Below are 18,329 nucleotides of genomic sequence, written 5' to 3'. Positions count from 1 at the left end.
TCTGGTCATTTTCTGTATATGTGGTACTGGGGAATTGAACCCAGGGCTTCATGTATCAGAGGCAAGCACTCTTGCCACTAGGCCATATTCCCAGCCCTTTATTTTATTTTTTGAACTGCAGGAGTCGCCTTACTCGAGGGCGTGCCTGTCTTAGGTTGCTCCCCCCCCCATGGGAGGTCGTACCCATCCTGGGCTAAACCCACTAGCACTTCAGGCTGACCTACCTGCAGGTTGGCTAGCCCAATGGGAGAACTCAGGGAGAGCGGGATTGGCATTCAAGAGAAAGCCCTGATGTTCCTGCCTCATGTCTGTGGGGCCCCGGCCAGCAGCCGATCCTAATGGCCATTATGACTAACCTCGTGGGGTTCCCAATTGGTTAAAAACAAAGGCCACTGTTGATTCTCACAGCCCTAGCCCATTAAATGGAGACCTATTTTGTCTAACAAAAGGTAAAACAAGCAGGATGCAAATGTGAACATAAGGCACTTTTAACATAAGCAATTGTAACATGGGCAGATGCAAATATGAGCAATTGTAACAAAGCAAATGAGGGGTCTCTCATCTGGCTCAGTTCAGAGAAAATAGGAGTCCTGTTCGGATCTGATGCCACTCAAGATGACGCAGACAGCATTCCCTCTCTCCAGTAGTGAGGTAGAAACAGGTCCAAACTTTGGCTCTGGGAACTTTTGTTGGTCCACAGCAGCCAAGGCGCTGGTAGCTTAAAGCATTGATTAGCAAATACTTTATAGTAAACATTGCAGCAAGGTGCCAATCCCTCGCTTATTGTAAACATTTATCATGAAATATTAAGGTAAGGTGTCAAAACCCTTCAGCTCCTATTTCCCTCCAATGGGACCCCCTAAGATAAGCAGCAGGGGGAGAGCAAAGGGAGGAACAACAGTGCAAAATTTCCCTTTAGTTCTTGTGCAACGCTGCAGGCAATGCTGCCACAGCAAACATTATGCCAAAAGGCTCCAGGCAAGGTCCAGGAAGGAAACAGGGCTGACACTGGGTCCATCACTGGTACAGGCAGGCTTTCCCATTTCTCCATGGAAAAAATCCAACACGGTCTTTGTTTTCCTGGAGACAGAACAAGGAGAGACATCCCTCAAGAGCAGGTGCCTTGGGTGGTCATTCAGATGAACAATATTTTAAGTCTCTAGCTGGTATCCAGATTGGATTCGGTTCCGCAGTTGGGAAAACGCATACAAAGCCCCTTCCTGCACTGATGTGGGTTCGGGCCTCACCATGCTCCTGTAAGGGGGTCCTTCCAACGGACTTCCACCTTTAAGTAAGGTGTCTGGCTTGACCAATGTCTCTGGAAGGCCAACAGAGGTTGGTCCTTGGAGAGATTTAAAATATTCAATGTAAACATAGCTGTCCTTAACTGGTCATGGAGGCTTCCCCCCCTTTTTGTTTTAATTATTGGTCTTATTATGCCTCTCAATTATGGCCTGACCCCTTGGGTTGTATGGTATTCCAGTGGTATGCTTAATATTCCACAATTGGAAAAAGGTCTGTAAAGGCTTGCCGGTGAAGCAAGGTCCATTATCTGTCTTTACCTGTAGAGGGAGCCCCAGATAGCAAAACATTGTAGGAAGTGGCTCTCAGCATGCCAGCTCCTTTCACCCGAATGGGCAGTAGCCCAGCATACATGAGAGTAGGTATCTATGGACATAAATATATATTTTAACCTTCCAAAAGGGGCATAGTGGGTTATATCAGTTTGCCAGATAACATTAGGCTTTAGGCCTCTGGGGTTGACCCCAGGAGACTGCAGAGGAGGGACTTGCAGAAATGGCATACATGACCTACAGGTCCTTATAATCTTTTTTAAATCCTTTACAGGAATTGAAGGGAATCTCTGATGCAGGCCTCTCCAATTTAAATGCATACGCTCATGGAGTCCTTGGGCCATTTGAAGGTTTTGAAGCTGTAAAATAGCCATAGCTATAGTAGTCCCATTAGTGGCCAGCTGATAGGCCATATGATTACCTTGTGCCAGGTTCCCAGGTAGTCCTTAGTGTCCGCGAAGGTGCTGTAAGAATATAGGCTCAGCCCGCTCTATTAACAGAGACCTGACTTGGATCATCAGAGGGGTGATTGGGTTCTCATCTAATTTAATATATGAGGACACCAGGTTTGGTAGCAAATTAACCACACACAAACTGTCAGAAAACAGGTTCATCGGCTGTTTGACATGGGTCAGTGCCAGGGCAACTGCGAACAGCTCCTTAGACTGTGCAGACCCAGTAACTGCTTCAAAGTAGTGGGTGCTTCCTTTCCCACCGGCGGGGGAGGAGGTGGAGAATACCACCACGGCAGACCCCGCCCTTCCCCCATCTGTAAAAACATTTGCAGCCTTGACAAGAGGCCTGGTAGAGAAAAGTACAGGAGGGGTCCATTGTAGCCTGGAAAATGATGTCACCCACCTCTAAGTGCCATAATAGCAAGTTAACTTCCCCATGAAACCCTCCAGGGCACTGGACACCCGTTCATTATTCCTTCTGACCCATTCAAAATCTGAAAGCCAGTAGGGAATGGCTAGCACATTGGGATCTCTCCCATAATGCCTCAGAGAGGTATCCCTGCCCTTAATTACCAAGTCAGCTAGCAGGTCTAGCTGAGAATAAACCCTGGGAGCTCCTCCCACTGATGCGTGCACCCATGGAAAAGGCTCGCCTGAATGGGTAATAACGGCTGAGGAAAGCTCAGAACCGGGGAGGATCCAAAGGCAAAGGGGGCACTCAGGCTTGTAGTGCACCAACTGTGCCATATTTAGGGCCATTTGGATTTTCTGGAATGTTGCTTGAAGTGATGGGGTAATTGTAATAACATCAGTGGGTGCTTTTCCCTTTAAGGAGTCATGGAGCGGAAACAGCTCCTCTGTAGGCAGGTGGAGCCAGGGTCTCAGCCAGTTAATCTCTCCCAACAGTCTTTGCATCTCCACCAAAGTATAAGATGACTGGAAGGATAACTGGGGTTTAAGGGGGCAAACAGAGTCTAGTTTAATTTCTGCCCCCAAGATCTTAAAGGGGTATACCTTCTGAATCTTGTCACTAGCTATATGCAGTCCTCCTTTTTGTAGGAGTGTTCGTAACCTCCTATAGGCAGCGTCCAGCACTCAGGCATCTGCTGCCCCAATAATGATGTCATCCATGTAGACATATAAAATAATATCTGACTGGCTCCGAAGAGGTTGAAGGACTTGTGACTCATAATGCTGCCAAAAGGCTGGACTATTAGCCATGCCCTGGGGCAGAACCACCCACTCATACCTTTGGTCTGGCCCCTGGAAGTTAACTGAGGGGACCAAGAAGGCAAACTTCTCACAGTCCTGTGGGTCAAGGGGAATGGAAAAGAAACAGTCCTTATAGTCGATTACAATGAAAATCCGATCCCAAGGAAGAGAGGGGCTCCATGGCAGCCCCCGTAAAGGGGTGCCTGAGGGAATTATTTGCTCATTAATTTTTCTTAGATCCTGTAACATCCTCCATTTACCTGAGGCCTTTTGTAAAACAAACACAGGGCTGTTCCAAGGGCTCAGCGAGGGTGTAATATGCCCTAGAACAGTTGCTCTGATATTATTTCCTTTAATCTTTCTAACTTGTTTGAGGAGAGTGGCCACTGTTCCACCCACACTGGGGGACTCGGGAGCCATTGAATGGCAGGGATGGTAGGAACAGTGGCCTCTAGAATTGGGAGTGAGGCCCTGTTGGAGGAACGGGAGCCTCCCGCCCCGAGGCCTTGAGGGGAGGCACTCCCTGATAGCCGCTAGATCCACCAGACAGGCCATGGCCTGTGGTGATCGAGGCCTCAGCTTCCCCTAAGATGTCCCATCCTAGCAGATTATCTGGTAAGCCTGTCATTATCAGGGGACGCACTTCTCCCTTATTACTGTCCATATCATCCCAGGCAAGCCAGTCCCTAGTTACTTCACTCTCAGCTTTACCTCCCACCTCTGACGTCTGGGGCCCGGAGATCAAGTTCCACCACAGAGGAACCTCCTCCTTTCTTAATATAGTCCAGTCAGCTTCAGTATCAATTACGCATCGAAACCTTTTTCTGGCTATAGCAACCTCCATATTTGACCTAATTTCCGGGACTACTGGGACTGCCCAGTGGGCCCCAGGCTGGTCACTGAGCTGGTCACTGGGCCAGTCGCCAGACTGGTCACAGCTAGACTGGTCGCCTCCTTTGGGTGACAGGGCTGGAGGGTGCCCCACTATTAGTTTAAAGACTTCCCCCCAGCATCAAACCTGGACTTGCATTCGCTTCACCAATGATATCCCTTCTTGCACCGGGGGCAAGGTGTTTTGGGCAGCACCTTAGTCTGGCCTGAGGGTTGTCCTGATGAGGCACTAGATTTTATGGAGCCTGAAGGACACTCTCTCCTAAAATGGCCATGGCCATCACACCTGTAACAGTGCCCTCTGCTTATGTCGTTGACTGGGACAGGAGCAGGCTCCTCAGCAAGCGAGGCAGTCAGCACCTGTGTCTGGTGGACCTGAGTACTGAGTTTCCAACAGGCAAATGTCCAGCTTTCTAGAGGCCTATCCTTCATTCCTGCACAAGCTAGTTTGTGGTCTGGGTTCATTCCGTCCCACACCAGGGCCCTGACAAGTTGGTCTGGCTGGAACCCAGGAACCTTGTCCTGAATGCTTCCCTCTACCCTCTCGACAAAGGAGGCAAGGTTCTCTGTTGCCTCTTGAGTAACTACTAGCGTCGGGGTCTTTGGGGGTTCTCTCCCTAAGCTTTTCCATGCCATCATCTCCAGGGTCCACACCCGTCCCTGACAGGGGGCAGGAAGAAGGACCTGTTGAAAGTTTGTAACATATGGATTGGCGGGCCCAAGCAGCATTTCAAAGGTTATGGGAATTGGGGGGTTGGCTGCTTGATCTCTCTCAGCCTGGGCATAGCATGCATGCCTAAAAGAGGCACACCATTGCAGGTACTGTTTTCTAGGAAGCAGGGTCTGACCTAAGTGCCCCCACGCCTGTGAGGTGGAAAACTGATGGTTCAGGCCACAAAGAACTAGGTCCCTTTTCAGTGACTGCTTTTCTAAGTTCTAGAAAGTCCTTGACTTCCCCAGGTTCCCACCTGATTGTGATGCTTCCCAATTCAAAATCTACCATGTCGTCCATGTTCAGTAAGAAGCAGGGCAGCGGCTGCGGCAGCGGTAACTGCGGTGGCAGCAGCACGGTGGGCTTTCTCAGGTTCAGGGCAGAGTGTCTGGTGGGGGAGGGGTGGAACAGCAGCAGAAGCTGCTGGCCACCCTACTCCCCTGCCACTTGTCCCAGGAATGCGGCATCTAGTCCGGGATCCTGGAAGCCAGGCTCAAAATCTAGATCGAGCCAATGCTCATCTGCAGGCCCATCAGAGCGAGGCATTGAGCACTCCTCCTGCCGGTCCGCGGGAGGGCTGCCTCCCTCCACCTCAGGACGCTCCTTTGCAGCCCTTCCTTGACCCAATGGATTCTCTCCTGTGGAAAAGCAAGCTTTAAGAGAGGTGATGATTGGGAAGACTACAAGAGGGAGATCATCTCCCCACTCCTCTTCCTTGCCGTCCAGTTCCCTCCCCAGTTGGTCCCATGTTTCCCACGAGAGTGGGTTAGCTTTAACCAACCAAGGGATGGCCTGGGTCAGCCTCTCCCAAATATGTGTGGCGGCAGAATCTGAAATAGTCTGTCCGGTATTTTTGAGCATGAACCGTAATATCTTAATAGTCGGTTCACTGTACTGACTATGCGTTTGCCCCATCTGGATGGGTACGTCCTACCCCTGAGACATGAATTACTCAGCATAGCCTGTGGGGTTATTAAGCCCCGAATTCGCCAGCCGTGCTTTCGTCTGCCTCATGGGCACCAAATTTGTTGGGCTTAATCTCCACGTCTCCCCTGGGGAGACTTCAAGCCTTTAATTGTGAGGGACAGTTGGCTCTGCGCACTGCTCCTGCTGGCAGGAGGGGCAGAGTGTGTCCTGATTGGGCCAAGCTAAGCTGAGGTAGGGCTGCTGAAACCCCCGTTCCCAATCCCCCTTACGTTTAAGAGCAGAAGCTGGACACAAAGATCTCAGGGAGCTGGTCCGACGGACTACCAGCTTCAATTTATTCAGAGGGAGGGCAGAAGAATTTATTATAGTGATGACGGCGGGAAGGAGAGGGACTTGGGGTGGCTAGCTGGAAGTTCACGATTGGCTGAACTGGGCTGTTTGACAAGAGTTTCACTCTAGAACTTCCCCCACAGGCTGGCGTCATACCCCAATAGAACAGCCCCTGAGCTCCGGCGGCACCATCTTGGAGGCATCCATGTGGATCTGAGACCGAGACAGGAGGCAGGGCTGGTCCACAAGTACTCCTTCTGGTCTGGACCTGGAAGGAGATAGGAGTGGCTTCTAGCCATGTGGACCGAGGGTGGGAGGAGGGGGGTCAGTCAGGACTGCCCCCTTTACGTATACAGCCAGCATCCCCACATATCACCCTTACAATAACAATGAAACAATGCTTAAAATAGAAATTTCTGATAATATCTATTTCTGAGTACTTCATGCCATTCAACGACACAGGAATCAACCTATAAAGAAGTTAACAAAATAAAAATTTAAAGGTCTCAGAAGTGGCTTTGTGACTCTAGTGGTAGAACACTAGCCTTGAGATGAAGAGTTCTGATTGTATTGGCTTTCTCTCTTTGTTTTCATTTCTTTATTGTTAAAGTGATGTACAAAGGCGTTACAGTTTCATGCATAAAGCAGTGAATACATTTCTTATCCAGGATGCTAATTTCTGACTGCCTTCAGTTTCTTTTTTTTTTTTTTTTTTTTGGCCAGTCCTGGGGCTTGGACTCAGGGTCTGAGCACTGTCCCTGGCTTCTTTTTGCTCAAGGATAGCATTCTGCCACCTGAGCCACAGCGCCACTTCTGGCCATTTTCTGTATATGTGGTGCTGGGGAATTGAACCCAGTGCCTCATGTATACGAGGCAAGCGCTCTTGCCACTAGCCTGTATCCCCAGCCCTGCCTTCAGTTTCTTAATTCACAGAACTAGAACTAGAATGACTTTTTTGACTCTGGTTTCTAAGCAATACAAAAGTTTTGTATATGTTTATAGAGGTAGCTGACATAAAAATATGCTGAAATGCTCAAAAATATTTGCTGCCATCCATTGGAATTCATCTCTGATATCTGCATTATAATCCATTTTATCACATCAGTATTTTTCACCCCTAAACACCTCTGATTTTGCTCTGTTTTCTTTTTTTATTCTTCACTAGAAGTTATTTTTGCATGAAGAGTTTAGAGCTTTGTAATGAAATCAAATAGCATGTATCTTTTTGTGAAATTTTTTTTTTTATCAGCTTAAGGCTTTAGAGATTGATCCCTGTTGCCCAAATCAATAGTTTATGGCTGGGTAGCATTCAATTGTGTGGTCAGAAGAGAGCTTATTTGCACATTATCTCTTGAATGGACACCTTTGCTATTTCTAGCTCTTCACTTTTATGATAAAGCTGCTAGTACTATTCTTATACAAAAGTTGTTTTTTAGACATCTCCTGTCATGCTTCAGGAAAACAACTGCAAACTGAATATTTTACAAGAAGCAAGCATCCTTACAGAATAGTTATACAATTTTAATCCATTCAGTAATACATAATAAGAGTCTACTGGTTTCATACCCATGTCAATGTTTTATTTTTCCAATTTTCAATGTTTTGATTATTTTGTTCCCATTCCATCTGTTTCCACATAAATGCACTTAATAACTATCCTGATATTTCTAAGTATGGATCATCTTTAGTTTTATGTGTTTATGAAACTGAATAAAAAGGCACGAGGAAAAGCTTCATTTAATTCATTTTCATAAAAGCATTTAGTAATTAATTGGGCTTCACAAAGTTTAAAAATAAATAGGTAAAAGTGTTATTCACATACTGCTCATTGTGATGCAAATTATTATGGTGCTTCTTGCTTGGAAAACAATTTCAGAGATTTCATTGTATGGAGATGCATGATAGACTGCATTCCACAGCCTTACTTGCATTATATGTGCCGACAACTGTTAGAAGATGGAAGAACCCATGCCAGTGATGATGAGGAAAGAGGACAAATAGGACATGGTTGCATAAAATATGTACTTTGATATTAAAAGTAGTTTTCCAGCCAGATGTAGAAGCTTATCCCTGTAATCCCAGGTGAGAAGAAGGCATAAATTGGGAGAACTGTAATTCGAGGCTGTAATTCAAGATTGGGAGACCCCATCTAAACAAGAACCTGGGTTTGTGCTCATAGTTGTGCAAGAAGCATTAAAAAGAACATAAGCAGGTTACAGATAGATGATTTAGACAAAATTTGCAAGCAGTTTTCTAAAAAGCAATCTAAAGTAAAAAGAGCTGGAGGTTTGGAGAACTGGTAGAATGTCTTGTAGACAATATGAGATTCAGGGTTCAAACTCCAGTAGTTATAACAAGATAGTACTTTTCCTAAAGTAGTCTTTTTAAATATAATATGTCTTCTGCATTGTTCTTAACTAATACAACTACTTTAATTAGAATACTTTATTTGTAACTTTAGTTTTATTAATTTCCAATGAACAAAGCATAAGAAATGACCTCACTGTCTTTGAATAACTTGTTCTGATAAATAAAGTGTTATACACAGCTGAGCCATGGTGAAAGGTACCATGTAGTTCCTGTACCTGCTTCTTCAAAAGAGGAAGCTCCAGGAAAGCCAAAAATAATTTTCGTTTACATTTGAAATGTTCCTATGTGACACCTGCCAGAGATACAGCTAAACTTTAGGAATTGTGGTCGATGACAGATTGTGAGACAAAATTTTACAGGAAGACCAGCATTGGACGCCCCTCCCCCCACTCCCTCTACATATATTGTTACTTATGTAAAATAGGGAAATGCCAATTCTGATTGGGAGGCAAAGTTCACGATTTTTGTTGGGTTTTCTTTTCTCTTAGCTTTTTGTTCAAAGCTGGAGCACCACTTGAGCCAAAACTCCACTTCCATATTTTTTATGTTTAACTGGATATAAATATCTGGAACTTTCTTTCTGGAGCTGGCTTTGAGCCATAATCCCCAAATCTCAGTCTATTTAGCAGCTAGGATTATAGGCATGAACCATTGTCACCCAGTTCAGAATGTCTCAAATACATTAACACTGACAGATTGCTCTGCTATTTTCTTTCTCATTGGAATCTAGAAGTTACAAGAAGAGACGGGTAATGCATAACTGTCAGAAGAGAAGCCATTAAAGATGCTTTTCTTATTTTTGTTTTTTATATTTGTTATTTGATTCTTCAACACAGCCTGGTCACTATACTGAATATACTGCCAGAGAATAAATAAGAAAAAGCTTACCAAAAATTCATGTATCAGTCATGTTTATATCTATTTTTTTTTTGTTTCAGTGATTGGAGATGATGGATTTTATGTAATCCTTAAAGGCATGGCTCGACCTCGCATGAAGATATTTAAAAATCTGGCTGAAAAAAGTGACTCAATGTCTTTTCTACTTCAGAACAGTGAAATTTTTGATCTGCAATTAAAAAGCTCTACACTTGCTGAGATTTATGTACCTAGAGGAGATATGGTGGTGAGAGATGAATATTGGCTTTCACTATAAGCACCAACATATCAGTATTATAAAATTTTGAATGTCTCATATTTGTAGATCCAAACAGTTTCAGAGTTATAAAATATTCAAGACACTATATCTTCTAAAAATTGGTTAGACAGGTTAATGCTGAACTTGATAATTCATTTAAAAATTCTTAAGAAGTATGCTTCACACCATTTCTTAACCACTGACAATGTTTGTACTGGGTGTTCGATAACTGAGAGGCCTGGTTCCCTGGTAGGAGATGGGTGCTAGTTTGGAACAGAAAGGAGAGAATAGGTGACTTCAGAAGAGAGTAGATGACTGATGAGGGGAAGATAGAAAGCTCATTACAATAAGCCTTTACAATCAAAATAAGTATATGTGTTCATCATATTTGTCTGACAGTGCTACTGTAATCTAGAGGTTGATTGCATTAAAATAAAAAATTCTGACTTAAGAAATCTGACAGCACATAATATTTCAAAGGTAATAGTTGGTCAAAAAGTTCAATATTATTGAAGCATATCAAGGGGTTAAGTATCATGTACTTAAGACCAAGTTAGTATGCTTTAGCAAAAAGACCACATATGGCACAGCAGCTATAACTATGGCTGGAGTTTGATGGAGTTTGTGGTAGTTTACTCTTCTATAAACCATTTGTTTTTCTGAGGCTAAAACCTGTGAATAAAATGCCATATCATGGAAACCATTATTTCTACGTTCTACCTTTAGACCTTTCAGAGAGGATAAGCTAGCAAGTTGTTAATTATCCATCTAGGGAGTTACTAAGTTGCTTTGCAGCGGTGTAAATACCTACTGCCACTAAGTGTGCATCAAATCAGGACCAAAACTTGAGTTTTATGTATTATTCATATTTTTTTTGCTTGCAGTAGGTCACCGTAATGTCTTTTTATTTACCAAGAATTTACCATCACTACCTCGAATTTTAAGGCCGTAGTTTTTCCTGATCAGGCAGATTATAGACAGTATCTTAATTTCTATTATGCAATAACTTTTAACTATTGCAGTTGAAAGTTTTAACCTATCTCAAATAACAATCATCATAACAATCTTTTTATTTCCCATAATGATATGCCATTCAGATCTCTAATTCTTTGTTTAGGAGTACTGATAAGCAATTCTTCAAGCAGGCGGTAATATGTCTACACATATAACACCCCCCCCCCACACACACACACTATTATCTGGTAACAAGATGGAGCAGGAGGATCTCTTGAATGGAATGTAAAACCGATCTTTATACTTAATGAATGGATATAAGCAGGACCTTTATACCTTGTGAATGGAACATGAGACATAGAGAAGAAACACTTGTTACATAAAGAGGGACTATGGCATAGCTATATGGAGCTGGTCCTAAGGAAGAGAATGTGGTGATCAGAGGAAGAACATGTACACTGTGGCTTGTGAAGAGAGGATAGTGTTATCTACCTTTAAATCTATGTTATGCATAAAATTATGAAATATTTTGAGCCTTTTCATGACTACTTCTTTGTTTTTTAAGTTTTTCCCATTTCCCTCTAGCTTTGGAATACAAGGGTTAGCTGACTTAATGATCACCTACGCTGTCTTCTATCTCCTCTTACCAATAAACATGTTTCTCACTCCAGTCAAAATAACCTTTTTGTACCTATATGTATAATCTGCCTCTCTGCATTGGTAAGAAATTTTCCTAATGCTAAAATCTCAGCAAAAATGACACTTGAGATTTTTTGCTGAAATTTTAGTCTGACATAAATGTAATGCTACCACATGCACACTATCCTCTATCCTTTTGTCTCTCACAACATTTTATATCTGATTTAACCTCAAGCTAACTATTATTTATTAATGATAGTATGCACCATTTTAGCCATTGTTAATAAATTATGTCATCTAATTTTTATGAAGACCTTCAGGGATAACAAAAGATAACTTCTTTCTATCAAGGTATTTGTACTCTAATGATGGAGGATTATGCAAAATTTGGGTTAATTTTTGGGCTCCAATTAAATGTATGCAAAGAGCTCTAGGGGACTCCTACATGGGAAGGAAACAATGGACCTTGTGGTCCTATACCAGTTGTATAGGAAAAAGCATTCCAGATTAATGAATAATAAGGAAAGACACAGAGATAAAGAGGTGGTGAGACAAATACATCTTTGGACATAGGATTATCCTTAATTAAAACAAAACAAAACAAAACAAAAATCCTGGTTAATCAAGTTTAATATTTAAGTGTCTACTTAGTAGGTCCTTAGAAGAGTTACATAAGTGGATGTGTACTTTAAAAAAGTTAACTTTTGTTAAGGTGAGCTACGTATCTTATTAGAAGGAGGCTTGGAGACAGGGGTAATATAGGAACTTATTAAAGTGTTCAATGATGAAGGCAAGAGCCTGATTCAGGGATATGGATAGTTGAAAAAGTTTCAAGGAATACTTTATAGTAAGAAAGGGATGAATAAAATTGAGCTATGGTGGGGCTGGGGATATAGCCTAGTGGCAAGAGAGCCTGCCTCGGATACACGAGGCCCTAGGTTCGATTCCCCAGCACCACATATACAGAAAAACGGCCAGAAGCGGCGCTGTGGCTCAAGTGGCAAGCCTTGAGCGGGAAGAAGCCAGGAACAGTACTCAGGCCCTGAGTCCAAGGCCCAGGACTGGCCAAAAAAAAAAAAAAAAAAAAAAAAAAAATTGAGCTATGGTGATGTTTCCGAGGTAGTTTCTAGACTTAACATTTTCTTGCAGTACTAACTTAGTAAATATTTTTTAGTTTATTTTGAATCTATGGAAAGATATTGAGAAGAGTATAAAATCCTAATAAGCTAAAATGACTTTCATTTGCATATAAAAGAGATTTAACAGAGTAACTGAATCAAATGGTAAACAATTTGTACTGCCTGACTTGTTATAAATTTTATGAATGACTGACTTCAACTTACAAATCCATCAATTTGTTATTAGATACACAAGTCCAAATGTTCCTAGATAATTGAATTCTATGTACCACTAAAATTATAATTTAGATCTAAGTTTATTTTGTGTAATTATTGAATTAAAATATCAGTATAAAGCAAGTCTAAATATTCATTCAAGATCTACAATTGCATGTGAAGTTTATTTTTGAATTCTGATACAGCATGACTTGGTGTGTGTGTGTGTGTGTGTGTGTGTGTGTGTGTGTGTGTGTTTTGTTCTCTAGTTAGTGAGGTGAAAAATATTTTTTCAAGTAAAACGCTTTTTTAGAGTTTAAATATTGACTGGAAGTACACACTGATTTTAAAGGTGAATAAAATATGCAATCCATCAAAAACAGAAGCCAATATTAGGCTACTCTACCTAAGTTTTGAAATTCAAGTTGCTTGCCCTAGCCCAACATTACATTATTCTTGTAGATTCTGTAGTTTAATATTCTTTTTAGCTTTTCTATTTTTAGAAAGCAAAGAGAGAGAGAATTTAGGAAATACCTTGATTAAATATTTTTAAATATCTTTTGATGGAAAATACCAAACTCACATTGATAGTTTCATTTGAATTTTAGTTGTAAAGAAATTCATATCTACAATTTTTAAAAATATCCAGAGGCAATAATGAACATATGTTGAAATGCTTAGTTCTTCAGTCAATTTATACAAAGGAGAGATACCCTGGCAATTTTTCATTATAGCAGATTTTATTCATTTATTATCTTTAGTTGTACAAAGAGTTTCAATTCAACAAGTCAGTTTGTGAGTACAATTCATTTTGGTCAGTGTCTAGCTACTTATGTGTTCTGATGAAACCTATTTAAAGTTGCTATAACAAAATCATAAATTGGTTGATTTATTAAAAATAGAGATCTATTTCTCACACTTATGAAGACTGAGAAATTTGAAGTCAAATTTTCAGAAGATTCAGTGTCTGATGATGCCTGTGTTCAGATTCATAGACAAGGCCTTCACAGTACGTCCTTACAGGTGGAAGGGGTCAACCAGCTCCCTTAGATTTATTTTCTGAGGATACTAACTTTAATCACCTCAAGATATTCTTAAAACAAGCTCCTTGGGAACTGGGTTTTTGACATGAGTTTGAATCATTCAGTCCAATGCAAGTTATGAAGGTTTTGTCTCATTGGATCTGATTGTAAGGACCATTTTGTTTATTCCAAAATTTCATACAGGCAAAGTCTAGTAGGCATTCATTGTGTGGTTCTATTTCTACAATTAGTGTCATAGTTTTGTAATATATCCATATTGTTGCACATATCACTGATTATTACATTTAATTGCAAAACAGTAGTTAATTGTATAAACATCATATAAAATACCCTCCCATTATTCTATTTATAGATAGTTGAACTGTTCCCAAAGCAAGGAAAATAATCATAGAGGCCATTTTATTTAAAATGTTTTTATTTCTCTTGGATAAAACTGCAATGTGGGCTTGAATCCTGGTTTGGCTTTCTACTATTTGTTCTTGGATACATTCTTTACAGAATTTCTTGTTTTTAAGATAGACGTGATGGTAATAATAGTACTAATATTGTCCCACTCATAGAAACGACTTTGGTGATTAACTATGAGTTGAGTCATGAGTTCACTTATCAAAAATAGCAGTCTGTAAATGTCACATTTTGTTTATTACACACTAGTGATAGATAAAAATGGCCACATGTAGTTTAGAGGCAGTGATAAATGGGTGATTTTAGATGAAAGAATGGAAAACAAATGTAGCGAAAGCAAGGAAAGAGAAGTTTGGACAGGTAGAGTACAAAGATGGCAGAATGAAAAGCTTGAATTTAAATTGCATAAGAGCAGATGAGAGAAGACATTCAAAATAGTTACAAAAGGCTGAGAAAGGCTCAGCCAGATCATAAAAAAGATTTTAGATATTAGAGAATAAAGTTTAAAATGGATTAGGAAATTCATCTAAGATAAGGTTTTTGAGGTAGGACTCAAAAATAAGAATCAGAGAATTTTTAATCTGAGTTTTAAGAAGTTTGCTATCTCATAATTGCAATTTAATGTAACAATTTCATAGTGAGAAAAATGGAAGATACAGGATTAATGAAAGTGCCCAGAATCATGTCTCATATGTGACCCTTTGGTTGATAACAAGTTGCATGAGAAGGGACTGGGCAGAGAAGGTAATTAGGCAAATCCAATTTGCTGCACGAATTCATTAATGAGATGTCTTTCTGGAATCCTCAAGGACTCTTTCTAGAGCCAGGCCTTCTGTCAGTTCCCTGCCTCCATTTCTCCTCTCCTTCATATACAGTTTTAATGGTTCTATGCTGAACTTAAATGTGAGACCCCATTGACTGCCATCACAACCCCCAATGCCAAGGTGATCTCTGTGAGTCGGACAGCCTGGTATCAATAACGTGTTTTAAAGTGTTCGATAAGAATAAATTAAATTAAACCCACTTAAAATTAATTAGAAGAGCCTTCAAAAATGTCAGAGATGAACTGTGAAATGAGTTTTTATTCAACTTAATTGCAAGGGTAGAAGATTTTAATCCATGTCAATTGCAAGATCCTGCTTTTCTATACTACATTTATTCTGTATAACTCTATATGTTTAAGGTATATTATATCATTGTTAAAATTAAATGTTAGTATTGGGATCTTTAAAAGTTCATTATGACACAGTAAATTTGTAAATATTCCTTCTACAGTGATGGAATAGGAATATAGCAAATAATTGTCTCTCCCATCATTAAAAATTTAGTAGATACAGTTTTTAATATATTTACAATAAGAAGACATTTCTTTAGGGGCCTACAGATCTAGGCAAGCACTCTCCCATTGAACCACAACGTCAGCCCTAAGTATTTCTCATCATTAGTACATATAGTACCTTTTTCTCATCATTATTACAAAAAGTACCCTTTGGTTTCCGCAGATAATTAAAATGTGTGATGTACCTAAAAAAAACCCTACAAAGTCATAGCCAACTTACTACTAGTGGAAAATAAATTAGAGGAAGTAAAAATTATACTGTGTATAAGATGTTTTTATAGCTTTCCTATTATAAAAGCAATAAAGGAGAGATGTTTAGTGGTCTGTATTAAATCTGTTTGCCAATGCTTTTTGGAAAAACATCATAAAGCAAGAAGACTTTGCTTATAAACATTATTCAAATACATTTCACTTCAAAAACCTACACTTAATTAAATTTAAGCTTTAAATCAACATTTTTGTATTGTCTCCAATCTTTGTTTTAAAAGGCTGTTTTTCATTTGATTTCTTTGTGAAAATGACCAAATTGACCAAATAGTTCATTTGCTGTTGTGTAACTTGCTGTTCTAATGAGGCTTTCCAAAGTCCAAACAATTTGAAGTTTACATAAAATTTAAAATATATGACATTTAAAGATGAGAGAATAAGTGCAGTTTCTGGTTTATGGATTTTTACATGTCTTCTTTGAAATGTCTGCTTCATATTATGTTCAGTATGTTCGTGGGTCTTGCACTGTCTTTTGTTTACTTAGTTACAATAACTATCAGAATGTTATTCATTTGACTTTTCCTGATTGAATATATTATAGTATGATATTCTGAAACATTATGTTGTTTATGTCTTCATGTATAATCTCACTTTTGAGTTTCACTGCCACTAGAATTAATTTACTATTCATATTTTATTAGAATCAAATAATAGTACAGAGTTTCATTTTGACACATCTATATGCACCTACAAAAATGTACACTATGATTTTATTAAAATAGCTTTAGAATAATTTAAGTCACACTGTTATGGGTTATTATTTTGCTCTTTGATTTTTTGACTATTGGAATTATACTCCTCATGTCATCTCAAATGAGACTATATCATTTACATTTGTGAATCCAATTCAGCCAGTAATAGTAAATACATAAATATTCTGTTAGAGGTTGATTTCATCATTACATTATTTTAAAAGATAATTATTAATTGCAGCAATAAATTCTTCCACACCATACATATTGATTTATCTGTTGTATAAAATTCTGAAAAATATGAATTGATCAAAATGAGACTATGATTTAGTAAATCCATACTCATTGTCTTAAGGACTTTTGACTTAGATTGTATATTCTTGAATTGATCATTTAAAATGTAAAATTAAAAATTGACCATTTAAAAATTGACCCTTTATAAAATGTATTTTGAAGTATTTTTCTTATTTTTCTTAGTAATATGGGCTTTCTGTTGTAATAAGCTGATATTATTTAATTATATTCCTATAGTTGTACAGAGAAGTTGCCATTTAACAAAGCCATTTATGAATATAATGCATTTTGATCAATATCTGCTTTGTATATACTAAGTTTCTTCTTTGTTATTGTTATTTTTAAGGAGGTGTCCAAAGGAGCTAAACTTTCATAAGTCAGGTTATGAATATAATGCTTCTTGGGCAATGTTACTTTTATTTTTCCCCCACTCACTTCTATCCATAAGTGTTCATTGCTATGCTATTCACAATAGCCAAGCTATGGAAACACTCTATACGTTGTACATAAAACAATGAGTTGTACTCATCTATCAGAAAGAATAAGGCTATACTAAGTTCATGAAAAATCCATGATATTTTTGACTAATGAATCCGTTGATTTACTTTAAGTGCCCACTTTATCTTCCTGAAATTTTCTAGAAAAATATCCTGTGGTAATAATTCTTTCAGTTTTATCATGCTTTTATACAATTACCTTAGACTGTTAAATATTTTAAAGTGTTTAAACAAACATAAAAATAACAAAAAATGGTGCAAGAAAACCCAAGACTTTTCTATGAGCAATCCAGCTCTGAGCTTTTTAACGTATTCCTGGAATAAGATTATAGTTCTCGTTTTCAAGGTTATAATGTCCATTATCTCCTTCTGCCACTGATTTAACTAGAAATATTTTTTTATTTTCATTTTTTTCATTTTCTTTATTTTTTAGTTGCTAAGGTAGTTACAGAGGGGTTGCACAGTTAGTTTACAAAGTATTGTCTTGTAAGTATTGCTGGTGCATTGGTTTTCCTTTTACCCTTTGTCTCACCACTTTGATTTTCCCTTTCCTTAGCTAATTCAGACAAAGATATATACAATAACCAGGGCACTAAAATCAAATACAGTGACAACAGGGGGTAAACCATAGGGAAAATAAGCAAAAGAAACAAGAAAGAAGTTTAACTGAATGGCAATTGCTATTTTTGATTACTAACTGCCAACTCTGCTTCTGTATGTCTGTTTGCTATAACATGCACTATCACCTGCGTGTGGCACATGTGATTTTTACCTTTAAAAGCCCAGGCCTATTTGACCCCAATTCTGTTTGTCACCAATCTGGTGGTGGTGAGCAGAAGCCTTGTAATAAAGACGCCTAGTCCAATTGACTGAGTGCTAGTGACTATTGTCCTGGGTTGAGGACCACCTGGGTATCCGGTATACAACAAGCACATTCAAAATAACCAGAAAAATAATAAGCCACTTGTTTCCAAATCTTGGAGTTCATTTCACTCCACCTCATCTTATGTGATCATATGTACATAGTTATTGAGCTATTGTGATCTTCTGCTAGGACTATCCTCAACATATACTAATTGTTACCATTGAGTGAAACCATGGAGTCTATGTTTCTTTCGGTCTGGCTCACTTCACCTAATATGATTTTTTTTCTTGCAAATGTGGCAAGTCCTCAAAGAAACAACTGCCCCATTAACAAATAGGCTAAATATTTAAAGAAAGACTTTTCTGAAGAGGAAAAGAGGATGTCTAAGAGGCAC

General features: G+C 39.3%; 1 protein-coding gene across 1 annotated transcript in view; it reads left to right on the top strand.

Annotated features, from left to right (window-relative positions):
- Cnbd1 (cyclic nucleotide binding domain containing 1) overlaps positions 1–18,329 on the top strand; it is a 285,819-nt gene that overhangs the window by 185,305 nt on the left and 82,185 nt on the right. Inside the window, exon 7 of the mRNA XM_048358771.1 lies at positions 9,410–9,594. Coding sequence (XP_048214728.1) covers positions 9,410–9,594 — 185 coding nt within the window. The remainder of the gene's footprint in view (positions 1–9,409; positions 9,595–18,329) is intronic.

The sequence above is a fragment of the Perognathus longimembris genome, chromosome 12 (assembly GCF_023159225.1).
Source record: "Perognathus longimembris pacificus isolate PPM17 chromosome 12, ASM2315922v1, whole genome shotgun sequence".
In the NCBI taxonomy this organism is placed as follows: Eukaryota; Metazoa; Chordata; class Mammalia; order Rodentia; family Heteromyidae; genus Perognathus; species Perognathus longimembris.
This window is presented reverse-complemented; position numbering and strand designations above follow the sequence as displayed.